The 24,041-nt window shown below is 37.9% G+C and overlaps 1 protein-coding gene across 4 annotated transcripts in view; it reads right to left on the bottom strand.

The window, feature by feature from the left end:
* Positions 1-24,041, bottom strand: part of LOC141434860 (uncharacterized) — a 117,187-nt gene that overhangs the window by 75,072 nt on the left and 18,074 nt on the right. Inside the window, exons 1-3 of one of the 4 annotated variants that reach the window (XM_074097320.1) lie at positions 14,354-14,485; positions 14,117-14,285; positions 564-1,383 (exon numbers count right to left, since the gene is read on the bottom strand). In XM_074097320.1, the coding sequence (XP_073953421.1) occupies positions 564-1,376 (813 nt within the window). In that variant the 5' untranslated portion in view covers positions 1,377-1,383; positions 14,117-14,285; positions 14,354-14,485. Of the gene's footprint in view, positions 1-563; positions 1,384-14,116; positions 14,487-24,041 lie in introns of those variants that run through there. The other 3 variants (XM_074097319.1, XM_074097321.1, XM_074097323.1) reach the window with 3 other exon arrangements.

Here is a 24,041-nt window from a genome sequence, read left to right as displayed (position 1 = left end):
ACCTATGCGGCAGGCGACAGGCGCGGATTACTCCCACCAACGTTTGCACTCAATCACGCTCGCAAACAGCCCTAAACCCGAACAATTAAATAGATTACCCCGAAACAATTGGATACAACCCTGAGGAGGGCAATCGGACAATTAGTGCGGCATTAACGGAAAACCCATTAACTATGGATTTTGAATTCTAATAGCTTTCTCAGTTTCCATTTCCTATAGCTACGCTACAGCTACAACACAACTATTATATCAATATCTTAACTTGTGCCAAAATAATGTATTATTACTATGTTCAAAATATAACAGTTATCAGTTATTGCTTCAACTTCCCTCATTGAAACGTGACTTTGTGATAAATAACACGACATTCGACGACAGGATGTTGACGTGTCCTATTCAAAATACAAGCGTAGCATAAATCGGCGCTGCTCATGTTGCGGCAACACAAAAACGAGCACAAGGGACGTCCAAGAACCGATACACAAGAGTTTTCTGTTATTTTTTATCGGTTCGGATGGATGTTCCTCGAACTCTCGATGTGAAAGTATATGAAACTGGTTTACCTTGGGTTCTGTTTTTAATTTCTTGGCCGGTGGTTGTGAACTTGGCGTTTCTTGCCGTGAGTCGTCAGGTTCAGGTTTAGGTGTCGTCGGTGTATGTGGCGTGTGAGGCGTGTGAGGGGTGTGGGGCGCCGGCGCGGGCGGCGGCGGCGGCACCTGCGCGGGCGCGGGCGGGGGAGGGTTGGGCGCGGGCGCGGGCGGCGCGGGCGCGACGGGCTTGGGGTCCAGCCGCGGCGCGGGCGCCGGGCGCGGCTCGGGAGCGGCCAACGGCCCAGCCATCGGCGCCGGCGGCGGGGCGCCGGGCGGCCCGGGCGCGTTGGGCGCCAGCGGCGGCCGCGTCACGCCGTTGACGTCGTGCGGCTGCGGCGCCGCCGGATGCGGGTGGTGGTGCTTGTCTCTAGCCTTGTCTCTGCGGTGGCCGCCGGAGCCGCGCTTGGCGGCGGCGGGCGGCACGGCGGCGCCCTGCTGCTTGGGCTCCCCGTTCATCTCGTTCGACTTGACGATCTCGTGCTTGGCTTCGGAGCTCTTGGTGCCGGGCTTGGTGCGCTTGATCTTCATCTTGAGCGCGGTGCGCTGCGCGTCTGGCTCGGCGCGCGCCGCCATGCCGCCCGCCTCGTCAGTTTTCTCTATGTCGGCATCGAGGTCTATGATCAGGTCGCCGATGCCGATATCCCACTCGTTGTCATCGTACTCGAAGTTGGCGTGCGCGTGGGGCGCGGGGCGAGCTCCGCCGGCCGGCGCGCCCTCCCTCATTGGCGCCGCCATGCGCGCCGACTCGCCGCGCCCGCCCTCGCGCCCCACACACGACAACACCATTGTAGCCCTGCAACAACACAACAAACGTTAGCTCCCACAACATCATGACCAGCCTCAACACTTTAAGGCCACGTCAGTCTAAGGCCGCGGACTGGACGCCAGCAGACAGAGGGGTGGGTAGTGAAGCGGCGAACGTGTTCTCTGTTGCGCGGCCGAGAACTCCGCCGAGTGGTTAATACCTGCCAGCACATGCAATGAACAGAGAAAACGCTAGCTACGCTGCTGCCGGCCCCGCTACCCGCTGACGTCCACTTTCAAAGTCAACGTCATTATCTTTATTCCATTTACACTATAACAAGCATTTATGAATATCAAAAGTTCTACAACCTAAAATATAAAGCACGCTTCTCTAGGCCACAATAGAGCTCTCACGAGGCGCATGTTCGGAACAACCTTTGTTGAGAAGTGTATCCGGCAAGCAAGTCAAGTAAGATATATTATGAGCCAACGGCAACGATCATTCTTCACAGGTGCAGCAGATCGATCTAAACATTGTGATACTCGTTCTACTTGCGATATTGATATGATATTACTCCTGCTACTCTTAACCTCCCGACTGACGTTTGAGGCATAAACAGCAACTATTTACAAACTGGAAACAACAATACATCGTTACTTTTCTCATTCATTGTTGCAGATTATGTTACTTATATGTATTACCAACAGAACTACATATATTAAATACATAATGTGCCGCATTTAGATGCAGAGACAACTACGCAAGTACCTACTTTAAAAGTCAATATTCAGTTGGTTTACAACATTTAGATAGTTTTCCGCTCAGCTTTGATAGTAAACATTTATCGACATTGGTTTCTTGCGGTTTAACAAGATCCTCGAAAGATTTCTAACACATAATACCCGTTTCAATAAGTGCCATAGGCCGCAGTAAAATTAATACCGCGCAGTAAAACCTCTTAAATGAACATGTCCATTTAAAATTATTCCTTTATAGAAATTTCATATCGTACGAAGTTATAACCAATTCAAAGAGGCAATAATCGTAAAACAGTCGTAAAGAAGCGTAGATAAGCTCGATACTCGCACAAACCAAGGCGTAAACCTAGCTACGTGCACGTTAAAGCTAGAACATGAATGGCTGTACCTAAAAATGTTTAGATAATTCCAAAGCTTTAGAAATAACACAAAAACTACAGATTTCTTTACACAAAGAAAGACTTCTTACTCCTTAATTAGGAATATCTGAAAGTGAAACAACGACAAGAACGCGATGTTAACCCGATTATTAAGCCTTTTAGGGGGAGTAAGAACAGAACTAGGTGGGTACCTTAGCCACCTTTATGTTGAACCTGACCACCGACATGTGTTCATGGATGAAAGTATTCTTTTGCCACCGAAAAAAACATTAAAAAAATACTCCAAATTTAAGCACCAACGGAGAGCTTTTTGCAATAAATACTAAGCCAATTAATACGCCGTGACGCTATCATTTATAAATTAGTTATTTTATTATATTACCTACCTATTTTTCAATTTAAAACCTCAAAATTGGCCCCAATAAAGTTTATGCTGATGTCATTATATTGTAAAATTTTACTCACGTCTCTTATCTAAAACGCTTTAGGTAAGCAAATTTACTGTACATTAACATTTATTAGGTACCGTTATACATATAGCATTTAATTTAAATGTGCAATACTTTCAAAATCTGCTTCCAGTTCGGAATTCTGATTCCGATTGAAGCAATTAGAGGATTCTGAAATTTGCTACAATGTTACTAGTTAATTTTATCTTCCAATCTTTTTACCGCAATGCAATAGGGCTTTTTGACATGTGGAATTTCGCTAGATGGCGTTAGTATCGTAAGGACTGTCTGACTTAAAAGTCTCGTCTGGTTTGAAATTAGTTCGTACCTATGCATCCATCCTTGCTTACTTCTACTTAATCCATACTTGTCCATACCAATGTTATAAATGCAAAAGTATTTTTGTTTATTTGTTGTCTGCATTCATTTAAAATAGTTTTAGTGTGTTTTATAACTAGATTATTGTCGTTTATGTAACAATCCGTGGTTACGACTGTTAGACGGACTTGTACTGTCTTGTACCACAACTAAAGTTAAAGTGAAACCCTAACAAGCCGCACTTACAAGTAGTTAAAAGATAATAAACGAATGATAAAGACAAGAGTTTGAAAAATCAATATACTTAATCTAAATTATCATAAAGAACGTGTTTGTCAACTCTGACGCACGGCTGGAGTTTGTCAACTCATCATAGCATGTGTCACTGTCACAAAAAGGTGCGTAAAAGGCACGCACTGAAAAATGTAACGCTTGTACTCATGCTATGAAAATTGCAATTACTTTGTTCCCATGTCACAAACCCCCCCTCTGTGCCGTAATTTATGGAAGTGGAAAGACCCTTACAGAAAATCAATTGAACTTCAAAATGTTGAAAAACGTGGTGAACCACTAGTGAACATAATAAGCATGACTAGGAGGGCAGCGCAACAGGGAGATTACTTCAGCGGGCAGTTTATAGCGCCGTCGTCGACGCCAGTTTTACTACGCCCTTTTGATAACTCCTCGTAACTATTTTACGACACGCTCTTATTCTATGCCAGCCTGGTACTTCTACGCTACGGCCTTTATTCGAAATGGCAAAAACGGAACGGAATAGTTTCGTCAAGTCCGTCTGTCTGTCTGTCTGTCCGTCCGTCCGTATGTCACAGGCATTTTATACGAAAACTACAAGATTATCAATGAAATTTGGAGTACAGATGTCTTGTCAAAGCCGCTATTTAGTTTTGTACTTAAATTACAAAAATAAATATTTATAGGGGGGGCAATCCATATAACAGAAATTGAAAAAAATATTTTTTTAACTCACATCAACGTGTGGCACATAGTAGTAGGTTTTCAAAAACTTTTTTGATTAAGTGAAGATTTCCGGAAATAATCGCTCCCAAGTAGCAAAAATTGTGTCCCCCCCCCCCCCTCTATCTTGTAAACCGTTTGTCCAAAAAATATGCAAAAAATATAGAAAGGTAACGCTTAATAAATTTCAACGAAAATTGGTTTCAACATGATCGGATATACCGTTTTAGAGTTATTGCCGAAAAACTGCGCTTCTCGGCAAAAGGACGTTAAGTTCCGTGAAGATACGCTCTTTTCTGGTTATAGATTTTAAGACTGTATAGTAAGTGTTTTAATTGTGTGAATAGTTTCATAAATAGTAGATTGTAGACGAGCCATTTTAATTGAATCGAAGTGAAAAGCAGTGTGAAGAATTTGAGCATTAAACCCATTTTCCCCTCAACGTGTCTATCCACCCTCGCCGTACCGGCTCGTGTGGCTATATGAACGCCTCGGGTAAAATGGCCGTTTTATGCTCTTGTTATACAATCTACTATTGGTAGATACGAGTCTCATTAGCACAATCATTATACACATACTGTTTGAGGCAAAACAAGCGAGACATTCTGCTGAATATCAAAACTACAAATTTTTAAGCAGTAACTTATTACACGAATTTAGCATCTGAGAGAGTAGGGAACTATATGTAGAGCCATCAAATGACTCTACAAATTGATAGGTACAAATTTGAAGTGTAAAATATCACAAAGTCCAAAATGATGGTACGAAACATACATTACTCGGACTTATTGCTAATTCTGAATAGACTGACGATTGAACTGTGACTGTCAAAGATCCCCTTAATTTATTTTTGTACTGAACAACACTTTAAACTTTACAGAAAATTAAGTTAAGGTATTGGTTAAAGCAAAGTAACAGCTATCTTAAAAAACTTCGAGTTGCCAAAGCCGCAATAACTAAAGTAAACTAGTCGTCCGCAACTTCTTCTCCGTCGGGTTACTTTGTACTTTCGCGGGGAAAAGTATCCTATGTTAACAAGAGATAGTGCATTCTACTAACGAAAGAATTCTCGAAATAGGTTCAGTAGTTCCAGACCCAGAGATTATCCCCTACATACAAATAGTTTACATATCTTTATCTATCTATCTTCTTTTTAACGCCCGACGCAAAAAAAGGGGTGTTATTATAAGTTTGACCGCTATGTGTGTCAGTGTGTCTGTCTGTGGCACCGTAGCTCTTAAACGGGTGGACCGATTTGAATGCGGTTTTTTTTATTTGAAAGCAGGCTTTCCATCGATGCCTGGGGGACCGAGCTTTGCTCGGGCTAAAACTCGATAACAATCGTTTTCCCAGAGATAAGACCAGGTTAGATCGATTTTTCATCCCCGAAAACCCCTACATACCAAATTTTATCGAAATCGTTGGAGCCGTTTTCGAGATCCCCGAAATATATTTATATATATACAAGAATTGCTCGTTTAAAGGTATTACCTAGATAGATAGACAGTGCTGAAATTAGCAGAATTTTATGTAAATGTAAATTTAATTGAGCATGGTTAGATTAAACGTGGCACCAGTCATTATTTGCCCGTATTTAATTATAGAGCGAATCATTTATGTAAATGGTGCCATATATCCGTTTAATAATGTGTAATTGTTATGCGTAGCGTAATATCAGTTTTATTGCTAACCTAGATAAAGATAGTTACACTTAACTTTTAGTGTCCATATCGCAATCGGCAAAAACGAAACCCTTATTGGATAACTTTGTTGTCCGTCCGTCCTTTTGCCCATCTATTCGTCTGTCAAGGCCCTATTTCTTATCAAGTTGAACTTAATATGAAATACTCAGGGTTTGCTACCGCTCGCGAAATCAAAAGATATTCATTCAAATGATGTTTCCATGCAAATTCCGGGGATACCGCTAATACCGGAGAATCAAAATCGACAGGGTGTTACTAATAGTTATCCTAGAAAATCGGTATGACGGTAGGACAGCTCTTATAGCACAACCAATAAGAAAAGTCTGATGCCTAATCTTGAATTTTTATGTTTGCCTGTGCATGTAAATAAATCGATCTAAAAACGACCCCCACACTGCGTATATTTTATTTAGGAGCAGGACTCTGCTAACACCGGATATTCATAGACACCTACAAATTTGTACGGAACTCTCAGTGCGCGAGTCCGACTCGCATTTTGTCTATTTCTTGATCATAGGTGTGAACCTTCTACCTACTCAGAAACAAAAGTTTCTAACTGTATTGAACTGAAGACGCCGAATACCAACGGAAAGATAGAAAGCTGTCATCGAATCGTTACGAATTATTCGATCTAATTCCAAATGCCACCAACAACAATAACACAAGCTGCGTTAAATTAAAAACTTCGGTGCCTCAGTTTCGTTATAAAATATTATAGCTGTGAGCCCCGCTGCATATAAATCCATCCCAGTGATTCCATTAGATACGTTTTAAAGCTCTGGATGAATGCGAAATCCGAACGAAAGATACGAAAATCCGTAGCGATATAAATCGCGGATTCCATTACGTCCAGCCGTATGTTTGTCAATAGGCCGGCTGATTGGCTCCTCGGTGCTATGCGAGCCTGGTCCAAGCGAGATTTACGGCCGCACTGCTTGGCGCGGTGCCCGCCCCTACGGAAGATGCAACTACTAGAAAAAGTATGTGACTTTTGGCATCAAAGAAAAATGAATATCAATTTGAGTTTTTTTGAAGACGAGACAGTATAAGTTAGAGAGCAATCGAAAGGTTTCTATAAAATCATTCGAAGGCTGTAAATTAAACACGCCTAAATTGAGCCACGGACTAAATTAATTACATTAGTTAATCTCAACATGCACGAACAAATAGTGCCTGGCCTGGCTACTGTGCTAACACGGGAAGTTAACAAAATCCAGTGTCTGTGGTGTCACGAGTTAATCAGTGACGGGGTGATAATGGCGTTAGATTATCTCACGTTCCGTAATCATGTAGTAACTCCGCCTCCGCTACAGCTACATCAAAATTGTTGTTTCGCGAGTAAATTGCGGTACTTTATACGCTACGTAATAAGCTGGTGTAATGGCTCTCTATGCATTATCGTGTTAAACATTTCGAACTATAATGATATTATTAAGCTACGACACGCACTGGAGGTAACTCGCGTGAACTGGACCCATGAACTCGAGCCATCTAATACCGGTGACTCATTAGGTGGTTATTATTATGATATGAACTGCAGTACGCGCATTATAAAACATCGCTCAATCAGTAGTGCGAACTTTAGTACAATCCTCGGAACCACTTGTTGGATCACGTGAAAGACGTGAGTTTTCTATTTTTGAAAGACTCGACTGCATTTTTAATCAGCAACATGCGTTGAACAACTTTATTTGTTTCATTTAGTCAGCAATTGTTCCTCTGTTGACAAACAAGAGTTGCGGTATGTGGCAGCGGTGGCGTATTTAGAACACAATCCGAATGACTCCATAATCAATCATAACTATGGTTAAAGATTTCTCTGTTCCACAACGCCAAGCAAATCAGAAGAAAAACGTGTGACACTGGCAGATTACAAAATGAGCGATGAGGACGTAATCTATATAGCTAACGCCGGCTAAGCTTGGGAGGATTACCCAGTCCGCGCGCTACCCACCTTTGTACACAAAGCTGTGTTGAACACGAGTGACCCTCTAAAAGCACATTTTAATGCGAAATGGACATTGAGGTGAAGTTGAATGTGAAGATAACCGACGTAGGCTTTACGGTAATATTTTCTTTGTGAGAAAGGTGAGCTTAAATTGATTTGGACGGATCGGGTCGGCGTCTCAGAGATGCTAATAACAAGTTAAGCGAGAAATACCTCGAGGCGGGCAATATGGCCGGGGATTATCTTCCGACGCGGGCACGCGAGCTCTGCAAATCTTTCCGACCAACTATTTGACGTTTATATTTCCCTCGTTCAAATGCTAAATGAAGGGTGTTAATCCATTTTTTGTTATATAAAACAAACGCTATAACCATGAACAAAGTAATTAACGTCAGTCATTGATATCTCAAACCGCGTCCGCTATTAAATATTCATTAAACAAATTGGGGCGGTGATTTGCTTACCCAACCCAATAGATGTTTGATTATTTCATAAATCAACTCGAGCAAAAAAAATGTTGTTAAAGTAAACGTATGCTGGTATTCTCGCCACTATAACGATTCATTAGTAAGACTTTAATTTGAACGTAGGTACTTACATATAATTTCTATACGATTACGTTTATTGGCTAAGTCACGACGGCAACGATACAAATTTCAATCAAAATGCTTGAAATCAGCTTTAGTTCGATTCAACACATGCCCATTTCGTGATCGTGAGAGCAGAAGCTATTTCATTCGTTGCTTACGAAATGCAATAGACGCTCGTTTAACAAAAAACACAATTTGTTTTAGCGATTAATTTATGGAACGTTTAGATTTGATGAGCTAGGTGACATTGGCTCCACTCTATTAAAGCACTATCTAACTGTCGTATTCACTAAATGTGTTATTCCTCCTATCTAATCTACGCTTGATAGCAGGTGGAGTGAAATAGCACGTAGTCAATTCCCAGGCCAGGAAATCATTCTCGTTCACGTATATTTCCTCGATTAGGAGAAAAACTATAAATAATATACGGGATATCTTTTATACACAATAATTAAATTGTGACGTTTCAATGAATCAATAAATCACGATTTAACTACTTGGTTCTATTAAAACGATTTCGCTTTATCGTCCGTATAACGAGGCAGGGTCGAGTCCGAGTCGCGACAATTGCTCCATTGTGGTGTGATTTGACGTATCTACGCGAGATAACGGTCTCTCATTGTCATACACAGCATATTACTGGCTATAAAATCGTTTATAATAGTAGTTTTCACCTTTGCTAGCATCGTCTTCTTCGTATCGTTAAATGGATACCGTTCTTTGCACATAATACACGTCTGATCTCTGACTCTTCATAACATTTTACTGTCTTGTTTAGAAATGCCGTTAATTTTACCTTCGCACGGAGTCAATAATCGCGATATTACATCTATAACCTACAAGGTAGCGTCAATATGTATCGCTATGCATACACTGATTACACAATATCTTAAAGTGAAGACCAATAAAGACAGCGTAAACGTAGGCTTGCAATCTTTTTAAATTTTAATTATAACAATCACATTAAGTTTCCCTCGTTGACTTCTCTCACTATGAATAGTGTTTGCCGCAGATTTTACTGATGACTATGTTAACTCGAGTCATTTATGCCTACCAAGACAACATAAATTCACAAGGCGATAACCAAAAGAACTAAAATGTGAGCGTGTAGCAAGAAGGTCGCTCACCGCCATTAAGAACTTTGTATAATGTAACACAGTTGTATTTTGTAAAACACTTGCTTTAGCCGACCGGCTTAAAGTGCAAACCTGCAGTAGCGTTGAAAATAAGAATCAGTTGTAAACCTTAACGATCTCAAGATTGTCTGGGCCATGTCGTGTCCCTCTTGGCTTGAGTCTTTGCTCATTTACATCGCGTGTTATTATTAGGTATATTGTTTTTATAGGTAAGGCGTGTTGGAACATATATTTTCATTAGGTAGGTATTGATCAAAGCTCAACAATAGATAACGGATTAAAAAAAGATTGTCTGAGTTTGAGAAGAACCTCGTTGCACCAAATTTATGCCAAGCAGATGGATTAAATAATCTAAATTATTAGATTGGCTCGTTTCGGATATTAAACATTAAGGATATTAAATATGTTACGATACTAGACGATAAAACCAGTAGCCATGATGCTATTTCCAAAATACTTAATCACATTACTTGTTTATAACGTTGTTGTAGGTAGAGATGTATTATCTATATAAAGTTTAGCAATCGCAATCGCATTTTATAAGGTCCTTTAAGAAACATTCAGAATGGCATCAATAAAGGGTACTGTCGTATTCATATAGAAGTAGTTTCTATTATACATGTTATTATATTGAAGTTCTCGTATAAGTAACAACAAATTAAATAAATTTAGTAGAAATGAAGACTGAGTAACAAGTAAGATCGAGTCAGGTTTAGACGAGGTTTAGATTGTTTAATGAAAAGCGAAGGGAAAAATACTGAAATAGAAGATCTTGCTGAGCTTTTCGAAATGGAATAGATGATAGTGATAGGAAGTAGGTAACCTAAATCTACTGCCAAGTGGGACGAACAGAAGAATGGATAAGGCAAAGTAAGTACTCCGAATCTATCTACTTATTATGTACCTACCCTTCAGGTAAGCGATCATGAAATTTATCGTAATTCACGAAAATAACAATACTTACTCATTAATTTTTTTAAAGATAGCATAATTATATATTACAAACGAAATTAAGTCAGGGGTTTGGGATTTTTTGAGATTGTCTTTATTGTACATGTTAAATAACGAAGGCCCCCTCATCCACCCTACTCCAGACCGTAAACTTAAATCCATAATGGCCCCTCGGTGTCTCAGGATAAACAAAAGAGCCTAAAATGGGGACCCTATCATTATGAAAAAAAATTAGAGTGGCGATTAGCCATACTCGTAATAATAAGATTCGTGATTAATGTATTGAATAATGGCGGTGAAAAACAGATGCTATTGACTTTTCTGAAGATATTGTTCTGTTGGAATGAAATAGATGTGTGATGGAAGAATCAAACTATAGTAAATAGATATAAGTTAAGAATAGTAATGTTGAATCAGATCTTTTTACTCACTTACTTACTGTTTTCCGGCACGTAAAAAATACAGCATTAATTTAAAAGGAAAACAGTCACAGCTAAGTAAGCTTTACCTACAAGATTGTTGGCTATGCTATGCGGTAAATACTCAATATAAGGTTATTTTTTTAATATTTGCCGCATACTGTATGTCCTCACTGAAAATCAGCGCCACGGCTTGCTGTGGCATTATGCTGAGTGAGGACCTATCTTAGCGCCGTGTACCTATGTCTTGTCTTTGTTCTATTGTTGTGTTAATTGACAAGATTTCATTTTTTTAACCCCTGTAAATTACTACAGGAATCGAAAGAGTTTTGCCTCCTGAACATGGGAAAATATTTATTATAATTTATTAATATTATAAATACAAAAAATTTAAATATCTGAATTTGCCAACACTACCACAGATAATAATATGTTTCCTTTGCTTTTTCACCAAGCCGTCTAACGTTTACGTTTTTTTTTAGAGACTAGACAAAAGTAATGGATCTATGGAGTTAGTCCTTTTAGAATAAGCACAGCTTGAAAAAAATTAATAATCGTAGGAAATTTTAAAAATATCAGCGTCTTTCTTTTCCAAACAGAATGTGTAGAAATTGTGTGTTTTATATTTTGTGTGTTTTTATATGTTTAAATGAATGTATTTTTTTCTTTCTTTCATATTAGTCCAATCTTGAACTGCCTGAAGTAGAGCATGAATACCGGTATTCGATAATACCGAAAACCCGGAATATCGGATTAAAATTCCGATATTGGCACAACCGATATTGAAATCGTATAATACCGGTATTTCAATATTAATCTTTAAATAACATTTATTGATAGTGGTATTTGTACATATAGATTTTTAGGATTAAAGTTAGTTTTAGTTCTATTTTTATTTATTTTTGTTAATTATTGTATATACTAGTTATTTGTTTATAAAAAAATGTACATTTATTTTGTTTTTAAATAGTTAGTTAACACTCAAATTCAAAAAGTCTCAAATTCATTACTTATTTAATTAATATATTTTTTACAATAAATTAAATAAGAATCTACTACCTATTTTATAAAGATTACGAACGATGCCTATGAGAAAACCGCGTGTCGTCACGTGGCGTGTTAACTTCCTAACGCCCAGTCCTTTTTAAAGGACTTATTGTAATTTGAACATCAAACTATCATAAATGACATTAACTTTGATGTTCATAAATCAAAAATTTGGCTTGAGCGTTAGGAGGATCTGCACCAGAGGCTGTATTGCCTAACGATTCTGACGTTCGGGATCGCAATCAAATGTCAGTTTTTGTATGCGAAATCTGTCATTTGATTGCGATTGCGAGCATCAGAAACGTGAGGCAATACGGCCTCTGGCCTGACATGCGTCGGGTGGCGTATAGTGTGTTTCTAACTTTACACATTTTTTTATTGTTGCTTAATTACGTTCTCTTAGCTATACTGAAGCCTGACTTGTACTATTACTTATTCTGTGGTCTGACATGCACTTGGCCAGTTTTATTTAACATCATTACCAACGGCACTTTACGAAATTCTACTTAATGAGTTGGTCATTCAAATGATAAGGGTTACTCATTCTAGTGTTTCTAAAGATTTAGATACCACCTTTCAAACCTTATCTGGCTTCGAAGATATCCCTTAAAATTCGGGCGTCGGTCGGCCTATTTGGACTTCTGACTACCTACCTGGTCCTCGTCGTATTTAAACGTGGTATTTTAACTTGAATAAATTACAATTTCGTTTAAAATGACAATGAATACTACTGAACGTAACCTAACCTTAATTATTAAATATATGTATATCGTAACATTCGTAACCTACATAATAATTATATGTATAAACAGTTGTTTAGTTAATGTTAGCTCTGTTTGAAGAATGAAGTAATGATTGATACGCTTTCATTATAGGTATTAGGGATGTAACGGGTGTGGTTTTATCGGAACCGAAAGCGGAACCAGATATTTTCAATTAAGTTTATCGGAACCAGAAATGGAATCGGAACCAAAAACGGAACCGGAACCGGAATCGGATTCTGAGTGATAAGGTTTATTTAAGTCAAAAAGTCTATTCTAACTATTTCGTATACTTAAGTAGTTCGTTTAAATAGTAATTACCCATTACTTATTTGCACTAAATAGCTTTGCATGGACGTCGTTGCATGCCTGTAGGGAGGTACCTATACCGGTGTTAAGTAAATCTCGCAGGATCGCCAACTTTTATATTCTATTTGGCTATCTATAGATACATAATGCATGTCAAACATTGTTGGACTGCTGGTAGGTATAGTACCTACTTAGGTAAGTAGGTACATACAATACTAAGTGGGCTCCTGAAAGTACCTATTAGTACTATAATATAGCAGTGACATGTGGAATGAACACCTTCGTAAGGCAACCGAGAGAAGCGTGAGTTATGTAAGTAAAAGTACCTTTCTGTGTCTTCGTATGGACACAGTTGGTGTACCTACTCTACCTTTGCTATTATCGTTGAGCGAGCGACGACGTCACCTAAAAATTTAGATGGGAATCGAGGTAGTTACGGCGTCACGCCATTGATGGGTAGGCATACTTATTGTTCTGTTTACCTTTTAGTGCCTTTACTTTGTATTGTATACTTGGTGTTGTCTGTCATTTTGACATTAATTTAGTAGGTACTTACTAAATTCTTAATTTACCTACTTATTGCAAAATAAATGTTGAATGCGTGCGTGCATCATTCATTTTCATTACCCTACTCATTAGGCTCACTGTACCTATTTAACATTTGAATTTAAAGAATGAGCTTGTTAGTAAACTTAAAGTAAATAAAAAGGCTAACGTTGCCGTACTCGTACCTACTTAATTACTTCTTCTATTTACTAGATAGGCTTAATTAAATTACTACGGAGGTATCCTCTTAATTGGTTTAAGTGGTGCTCATTATTTTCTCCTTAAATACAACGCGTAAACAAACAACATTACAAGGTACCTACCTACCTTACTTACATAAATCTTTGATAAGAGCAAAACACAAATAACAAATCATGCAAACAAATAAATGTAAATCAAAAGCTAACAAGGTTAATTATACTTAATAACATCTAGTTGCTATCTTATCGCAAGACAAATAGGTATCTACTTTAAATGATAACAAGCCTTACCGTTCTCAACTTGATCTCTCGAGGACTCGCTATGTCAATCCAAAATAGACACAATCCATTCAACACTTTATAGCACTATAGTACACAAACACTGTGCGTCCAGACACGACCTCAATACACCAACACTGTACACACTGGCATCCCGGGAGGCTCCGCTCGCTGCAAGTACCTGCCAGACAAAGGGAACGATCATACACTGCACAATGAACACACAAATTTTATAGTCAATTCGAGTACAGCATCGGCACAGGGCAGCTGGCGAACACGCGGCGACGGCGAAACGAACAGGCGCGTCGCTCGCTCGCTTCACGAATACTGAGTTGAGCGAGTGACTCGAGTCGAGTCGAGTGCTGCGTTAGCGGTACGCTACTTCGGCTCGCCGCGCTGCCGCGTGGTGCTTCGCCTTGCCACGATACTAGCATGCCATCTTCCCGGTCCCCGCACCAACTCATTTTACGCTTTATTTACTACACACGACACGACTAATGTGTAAAATGAAATAACCATACTTGTGTTCGCTGTGACGGAACGCTATTACCTAGATTATTCTAGATGCTTTCCGGCCAATTAAACTCAATTGAGTCCAGATGTGTTTCAAGTGCCGTTGTGCATGAATAATGAGCAAAAACGTGGTAATAATGATCGTAGATAAATTACACGATTTACACGCGACGCGAGGCGCACTGTCCGATAACTATTATATATTCTGAGTAGTCGATACTTATACCCACTCTTATACCACAGAATATATAATAGTACCTACTGCTTATACCTTATACCTACCTTTGCGTATTGACGTCTTATTAAAAGTCGAAGGACAAATACATATTTAAATATACCTATCTAATCCACATAAGTACCTAAACAATATTCTGAACACATCGTTTTTCGAAATCGATTTTTATTACTGTAACCTATTGAATTTTATATTGAATGGTCAGCAACAGCACGAATATTTATTATATTTATGCATATGGTAAACCGATAATTAAATGTCGACGTAATAACGCTGAATACGAAAGGTACTTCATACATTATAATAGTATTGAGTAGGAATTAAGCTGTACCTACCTATTTATTCACATCTTCGATCAACAATTCATAATGGGATGCAAGATGTAAGAGAAAAACGCAAATGTATTTTACATTTAAATTGAGATCCAACTTACGAAAAAAAGACACCTTTCAATGTGTAAAGAATTTTAAAATGAATGTGACTCACTAAATGTTATCGGAACGATCTCCAAAAATACGAAGAGAAATAAAATGAGAGATGCACCGAACAGCAATGCGGCAGGGCCCCGGCCGCGTGGCTCCAAAATATTATTACGCAAACATTTATGCATGAAGGGATAACAAAATGTTACTGCTACGAGTATTATGCTGCCCTGATTGCGGTAAATCTATTAAAATATTCAGGGAAATTTATGACAAGCCCGAATTATAATGAATAATGGGCCCTGTCAGATCAACGCGTGGCGAAGGCTGCCGCGCTAACTCGGCGAAAACATTACGAGGTTAGTGTGAATTTGAGAGCGGTACACGTATGGGCATGTATGTGAGGAACTAATTGGAGTGACACGCATGTGTCCCACGCGCCGTGTTTGCAGCCACGACTAGTGTAAGTCGTGTAACGTGCACGCTGCAGGCGATATCAAATGTTCCCCCATACGAGCTCCAGCAAACATGTGAGATAATAAAAAAGTAACGTCAGAGCCTGCAACTCGTAAAGTTTATTTGTGTATTCTTTAAACAAACGGATAATTACGGAGCGGTTTATGGGCGGTTACAGCGCTTCTCGGGAACAAATAAATTATTGTGCGGAATTGCTTTTAAATAATCAAAGTTTAGATGGACTGCCATTCAATTTATGGGTGTCGGGAGCATTCATTGTTTTCGAACGTAGTTTAACAAACCAGAATTCAAATAAAAGCTGGATAAACAGGAAAACTTTTTAACCAGCAACAATTGTGAACTTAAACAAAAACTGTTTTAAGTTAATTTTGAAAGCTTTAATTGTGATCACGCTAACAAACTCTTCAAAGCCTGTTTAAAATAAATGGGCGGTTGAGGAGCGCTCTGCGAGTCCACGGACGCGGACGACAAAGAGACCTTTGCGAGGGAGAAATTTAATCAGCGCATCTCAGACTTAAATTATGAATGGACTCGTGACTCCGAGCACACACAGACGCGAGATTAGATTAGACCCTCCGGCAGAAAGCGCCAAAGTATCTCTCTCTGATAGATACTTTGCTAAGATCAACGTATTTGTTTTCACACTGTTTGCCTACCCTCTGATAAACGAAATAAGAGATCCGAACTACCTATTCAGATAGTCGGGAGCAAGAAATATTTTCCAATATATATCTGAAGTAGCGATGCGATGCGGATTGTAGGGGCGCAGATATTTCTCATATTCTTTTGTGGGGATCTCCGCGGTCGGCTTTGTTGTTTGAGTTATAGGGAGACTTACTGAATAAGAAAAAAGCATTATTCAAAAGTCGTTCGCCGGAACGGAACGAAACGCCGTGAACTAACTACTAAACTTCGGCTCGAATGAAATGCGAGATCATAGATCGCGTGGGAAAACCTCATAAGAACAATGGCACGCTACACGTATGTAGATAAAACTTAACGTTATAATAAGTGATATCATCGAGCGCATTAAGCCCAATGCGTATTCTGTAGAGGATCATAAAATGCTAATATAGAAATTGAGTTCGTATCGAGCGCTCGCCGAGGGAATAGCGAGCCACTTGAAAAAACAACTTAAAGAATGTTTCCAAGAGACACGCGTTCCCGGGCAGGCGAGCGATTCAATGGTCGAAACGTCTATTGACATTGTTGTAATCTAAGCTCGGAGAGACGCGGCCGGCTTTCCGAGAAGGGACCCTACGCGCTCGGCGGAAGGCCCCGCCGTACACAACACAATGGAGCATACGACACACCGGAAACTATAATCGGCATGGGCTCACTTTTAAATGCCTGTGGAAGGATTGTCACATCCTTTCCGATCTTATAAACCTGTCTTCACCCATCCGCAAGCATTCTAGCACCCCTTATCGAGAGAAAACTTTCAATTGTTCAACACCGCTTGTGTAGAAATACCGGCGCTATTGTATTACGCGCATGGTATTCCATTACGGTAATGGCGATACGTTCAAGGGACAGCGTGTTTATAAATTCGACGGATTGAATGAACCCTTGTTTGGCCGTGTTTTTGGGTCGTTTTTTTTCCGGTGTTACCAAGTCATGCATTGTTAATCACCGAAGCGACAGCAATTTGTATCCGATAGCCGCAACTGTAACGCAAGCCGCTCGATCGGCCAGCCGGTGATTGATGGCTCAGTGTCAATTTCGCGTTATTGCTGACACCCTAGTACCCAAGGCTGCTCGGTGAGATTGCAGCATAAATTTACACACGAGATAACGTTACCGTCTTAGACTCAGATAGTTAAACGTAAAAGCTCTAACGTACACTAAGTAGTAGGTACACTACTAATTGCGCTATTCGTCCCATTAGCTTTGTATCAGCAACGACCATAAGTATTTTACGAGCTCGATCCCATCCTAGCTTTACTTTGCTTTGCTTAAAGTAGCAGAAGTGTCTACTCTCGAAAATTAGCCGCCGTTAATTATTCTTTTGTTCTCGAGGGAACGCCCGGAACTTTGACTTTAATGTCTTTATCTTTATTATTTACAACTATTTCTGTGTAATTTAGAATTTTAGACTAATTTATGAGATTTATGACCACCACCGTTAGGCTAAGGTTGAGCCACTCCTACGTTATCGAAATTGAGGTTAGCATTTGATTGAATCGGCTCATCGACGAGTTAATCTTGAGTGGAATCGGGTGGGATAATAGATTTACAAACAAAGGCAACAGAGCCCATTAACTCCGGTTTTATGTACATACCTGTATCATTTAATAGTCGAATACGTGATTCAAGTTTAACGGCCGCAATCAACTTTCCTTGTATGCGATATCGAGATAGTCTTCGCAACAGCGTTCTCAAATTTAGTTGTTGTAATGTGTTTTATGTAGACATTATAATTACTCAAGTCTTGAGGACATATTTAACATGTGATATGTTATGTATACTTGCATGTTTGACAGTGATTATTGTCTTAAATGCCAATGTTTATTAAACACTCAACATGCACTACGAAAGTTATATTAAATTGGTCTATGTTAGCAGTTAGTACCTCCAAGAAAAAACCAGTTTACTAATAGATAAACCTGCCAACTGTTTGTTCTACTAAATGTTAGATGTATCATAAACTTTTAACGATGTTAGTATATTATAATGATTTAAGCAGCTAATGTATAAATTATTTATGTTCTTTGAGATGGTAGAATAATCTGCTGAATCCCTATACCAACAACCCTAGTGGAAAAAATTGACAATCTGCCTCTCTATTCGAAAACTTATCCTCTCTTGGAAAAAGAATATATGAAAGGTTAAGCTCAACTTAATAGGATCTAAGTCGTATATAATTTGGTTTATTGGCATACTTAGTGGTTATTCCACTGAATTGGGTAGGCAGGAATTAAAGAAAGAGTAAAGGTACGAGTACGACCTAATCGGATGAAATCAGTAGGAATTAATGTATCAGTAGACTGTAGAGTAGGCTGTCAGCTTAGGTATGGTGTATACTTAATTGGTACCATGGCACTAATTTTCAACAGCAACAAGAGACAAGAGTCCATGAGCCATGAGCCTGACCGCAGTAAAGATACAGGTAAGTATAATTAAACGCTTAAAAGCTTCAAAAGTATGTTTTTAACCACCGAAAAACTCATAAGTCACACCATAAAGGTCGCAGATGATTATTTTTAAGACGGTAAACATTATTCAATTTACGATAAGTATTTACTTTAACTTATCTACAACCTACTCCATAGTTATTTGTTTAGTGACTCTACCACCGCTTCGAAAAACCTCTGTCAAGATTCAAGAAGAACCCGGCAAGAAACTCGACGAGTTATATTTTAGAAATGTTTTCGCATGTACTTCTTTGCAAAATCGATGTTAGCGCTTTTTGACCTCACTCCCCCTCTATGAATGAGCTGGTTTTTTTTTGTATTTTCATAGGTTTTAGTAATTTACAGTAAGCACCCAAGTGGAAGAAGTCATTCAAAAAATGTTTCATTGTAGAGATTGCTCTGAAATAACATTGAGCAATTTAACTTTGTTACAGTCCTAAAAATAAATATATGCCTAAATAAATATGCGCTTCATACTTTTAGCTCGCGTGACTTTTATATTTCGTATTATTATTATAATGTGTGTTCGTCAGCTCTAAGGTTTAAGATTATTTATTTCTCATAAGATTTACAATCACTTACTGAGAAAACATATTTTTCTTAAGAACTAAATTAAATGCGCAAACGGTCATGCTAACAAAATCAAAGTGGGTAGAAGATAAATACAAACAAGTACTGAGAGTTAGATTGCAAGTATACAATGAATGGCAAGTTACGCTTTCATTTTAACTGTCGTTTAAATGTTAGTTAATGGAAATTGAAAAAAAAATATTAATTGTTTATCTAACACATTACACATTTAGCAAAAAGTATGGATTTAACAAAAGTAGCTTTGTTTACTTTATATTAATAACATTATGTTAACAATTGACCAATTTATTATACCTAGATTACATACTAAAGAAGTTAACACCCGATAAGTGTGATGTCGCACGTGCGATCAACAATACACACATACACGCAAAGGCAAATGTTACTTATACTATTACTGCACTCAATAATGAAATTTTACCCGTAACCTAAGGACTATGTTTTGTCCATCCAAAAAGATTTTGAAGAATGAATGAACATTTTTAGTAAGTAGTATGAGCGCCGAGCGTTCGCACATTTCGAAATAAAAAAATTGCTATGTTGCATGTGAAGGGAATAAATGTTGAGTGCTGCGAAGGGTCGAAAGCTGTTCCATGTATTGTCCAAATTGTGTGGAGCGTTCATAATTCCGGTCACGCCTCGCTTCATCACTAACTGTTATTTTCATAGCCTTTTTTATTCCAAACCGAGCGAAACTAGAGTTTAGGTCTTGGAAATTATATTTGTAACTTTATGTCTAAAGTCTGGTAATAATCTAGTAGGTTGTATAATATTTGTCAAGTTTAATTGATGTTTATAGAGTCCGAGTTGCATTGAAAAGTTTAATAAACAATGACAATGATACCGTATCAAAATAATAATTTATTTCCTATGGTTGGTTATAGGTTTGACGTCTGAGGCATAGTTACACTATGCTGTAAGCTCAAATATTTACTTAGTTGCACAATTACAAATGCTAAAGCATCGAGCCATGGCAGGTTAAAGTACTTATTAAAAGGAAAAGTGTCGGTTTTTCTTGAACATTCCACTGATTTAGCAATTTGCAGTGGCTTGGGTGGCTGGGATGTCGTTATTTGAAAACAGAAATATATTTTGAATGTTGCTGGTACAAGAAATGATGTTATAAATTACGTTCAGGATCAAACATTTATGTCATGAAAATAATATATTGAAACAATCCGTAAATGCACATCTAAAGTAACAAAACAAAACCTAACACGACACAACCAACACCAACAAAACATTAATTTAGATTCATATATTATTTATTAAAATATTGTTTTACATTTCTCGGTCATGATCGGTATAACAACTTTGGATATATTTTCACTGGATATAACAACATTTGATATACTTTCAAAGGATAGGAGTTTCGCAGAACTTTTTATAAAATAAACCTAACCTAACCTAACCTAACCCAAAGTACGTCAAGTCGAATTAATAACAATAAAAAAAGTTTGGCTTTTAAGATAAATTGCATTATATCAAATTAAAATTACATAAAATTATATCAATTGTTGTTATATCCTTCAAGCGGCACCCGTCCTGGCCTGTATGTTATACTATATACATATATTTGTCAAAATTCCATTAACAAACATTTTACAGAAGGCTCAACTATTTAAAGGGTTTACTCCTCCATATTTAATTATTACTAATTATGTTATGTGCAGGAAAACCACAAGTCTAAGAATACTGACTCTCCACTCAGCAAATGTTTGTTCAACCTCAAAACAAGTTAAATTTAAACAAACTGAAATAACTTTTAAATTGAAATTCATAACCATTTCGGATATCCGTCGCGAAGTCTCATAAATAACATCGATCGTAAATCAACTCAAAACACCTGAATATATTCGTACCGTATAGGTATATATGAATACATCGAAGTACGCTCGTTCTCAATAAAACTTTGATCTTTTTTGATGTAAGTAGTATAAATATTTTTTTCTGCAAAACGGAATCCATTTTGAGTGAAATGAAATATGAGAACGCCCTAAGGCGTCTCTATGCAGGGTTGGCACACTCAGCACGTTCCAATTTTGCATCGTGTAGTTCTAGCTTGTTTTTTTTAATTTCCTCATGACTACGGATACAGTGCACGTTCAGTCCAGTTGTCTAAAACAATGTTCCCAAGTTAAACGTTGTTAAAAACTTCTTGACAACATTTTATTAGCTAGACTTCCAACTAGTTACTGTTTAACTAAGTAACATTTAAAACAAATCTTGCGAGTCAATTTTACCCTTTTGCAAATGGTCCAATTGACTTCAAATTTGGTATGTGTGTGTAAATTGAATTACAAACATGAATAATAAAGTAAGATCAGCCAGCACAAAAAGTAATTGAAAAACCGGCCAAGAGCGTGTCGGACACGCCCGAAATAGGGTTCCGTAGCCATTACGAAGAAATTAAGTAATATTTTTCGAAGGATTTCGTATTTTGTACAGAATATTCCATGTTTAGGTATATTTTATACCTTAGGCTGCTATTTACTCTTAAACTACTAATAATTCTCAAGAAAACTTAACCGTTATAGTTTTCCTTGTAAGTTTGATATAATTACTACCATTCTTTACCGGTTTAAATTTTAGAGGCGGGGGCACGCTATAGGTTTTAATGAAAATTTGCACTTTAAAGTTGAATATTTTGCAAAAAATCACTGAATCGAAAAATCGTTTTTACAAACCCCTAATGGTTTTAAAAGACCTATCTAACGATACCCCACACTACAAGATTGGATGAGAAAAAAAATCACCCCCATTCTCTACATCCCATTCTCTAGTCTAAGGGAGGTACTCTAAAAAAAAAATATTTTTTGATTTTTTTATTGTACCATTTTGTCGGCATAGTTTACATATATATTCGTGCAAAATTACAGCTTTCTAGCATTGATAGTCCCTGAGCAAAGCCGCGAACGGACAGACAGACAGAAATGGCGAAACTATAAGGGTTCCGCGTTTTTGCCATTTTGGCTACGGAACCCTAAACACCCGCCAAGTGCGACGCGGACTCGCGCACGAAGGGTTTCGTACAATTATCTATACAACATTAGATGTTAGCAAAAAACGGCAAAAAATCACTTTTGTTGTATGGGAGCCCCCTTACTTTTGTATGTATGGGCACAGGAACCCTTACATGCGGATTAACTTTTAGCCGTTTGAACCCACGGTTAGGTTAATTCTTGTTAACTTTTTAATATTTGTTGTTATAGCGGCCACAGTAATACATAATCTGTGAACATTTTAAGCGTCTAACTATTACGACTCAAGAGATAGAGCCCTGTGACAGACGAAGGGACAGACAGACAGCGGAGTCTCAGTAATAGGGTTCCCAGAACCCTATAAACGTCATTTTTATCTAAGACTTACCTACCTATTGCCTACCCCTCGTATAGCAGACCACAAACTACCTACAGAATTCATCCGCTCCTTGTAAGTTGTCCTGTCCTGAAATGATTGAAATTTTTCGATTTTATATGTTTGTGACTATTTCACATTCAGGCACATAAAACGTTTTTCAGTAATAATAGACCAGGATATACTTAATTTTCCAAGTGATCAATTACTCATTGATCAAAAGCACAATATCAAACTTACAGACAATAATTTTAAATTACTTATCTACCTACATAAATAAAGCCCGTGTTAATTATCGCTTTTTCTAGAAAACAACGTGTCCCTGGAAGGTAATTCAGAGTGTTTTGTTTACCCGGTACCCTTTTAACTTTAAATGAACCGAGTTGCTTGCGTTTCTGATTTTCGTCGCAACGAGTGCCAACCCTTCTCTAAGCCGTGAATAATTATAAATTATTATTATCGTTCATTATAATACTGCGTGTATTATTATATTAAAGAGGATTAATTCGTAATTATCTTGATTAGATAACAAGTTACGATTTTATCAAACAATTCCAATACTTCGCTTTATATCTTGAAATTAAAATAAAAAATAAAATATAGGTATACTTAAGTGCAAATACTATTATTTTGGCATACATTTGATTTAATTAAAACAGGTTAAATTCAATAGGTAACTTTTTTACAATGAAATATTTAAATAAAAATCGTTAAGTAAATTCATATTTTGTTTAATATTTAGGTACTAGTTACGAAAAATTTCCGCTGACGTCGGTTCAATAAACTAAAGATCTGTCGAACGGCTACGTGTAAAGATATACACCTAACACAATTCAAAATAGTTCCCACTCGACAAGCACCAATAATAAAACGTTATTCGGCTTTAGATAAAGTTTCCAAACAAAAAAAACAATCTAGCCTCTCGTGTAAACAGAGGACTATTGTTAATTTCAATTGACGCCCACACACTAAAGATCAATGATACCAACACACACGTACACACTCAGCCGAAAATATTTATGCGGGACTTATAAATGTACGGAGAGCGATCGTTTGATAACTGCTTTATTTATTAGACGCGCCCACGCTAGTCAGCCGCTGCAAACGACGTTATTAGCTCAATCATAGATGCTCTTTAGTCCTATGCCAGCCTGGTACCCGCTAAATCAATCTAATGTCAACACAACAGCAGATAAGAAGCAATACTA

Source organism: Choristoneura fumiferana, chromosome 14, assembly GCF_025370935.1.
Source record: "Choristoneura fumiferana chromosome 14, NRCan_CFum_1, whole genome shotgun sequence".
In the NCBI taxonomy this organism is placed as follows: Eukaryota; Metazoa; Arthropoda; class Insecta; order Lepidoptera; family Tortricidae; genus Choristoneura; species Choristoneura fumiferana.
This window is presented reverse-complemented; position numbering and strand designations above follow the sequence as displayed.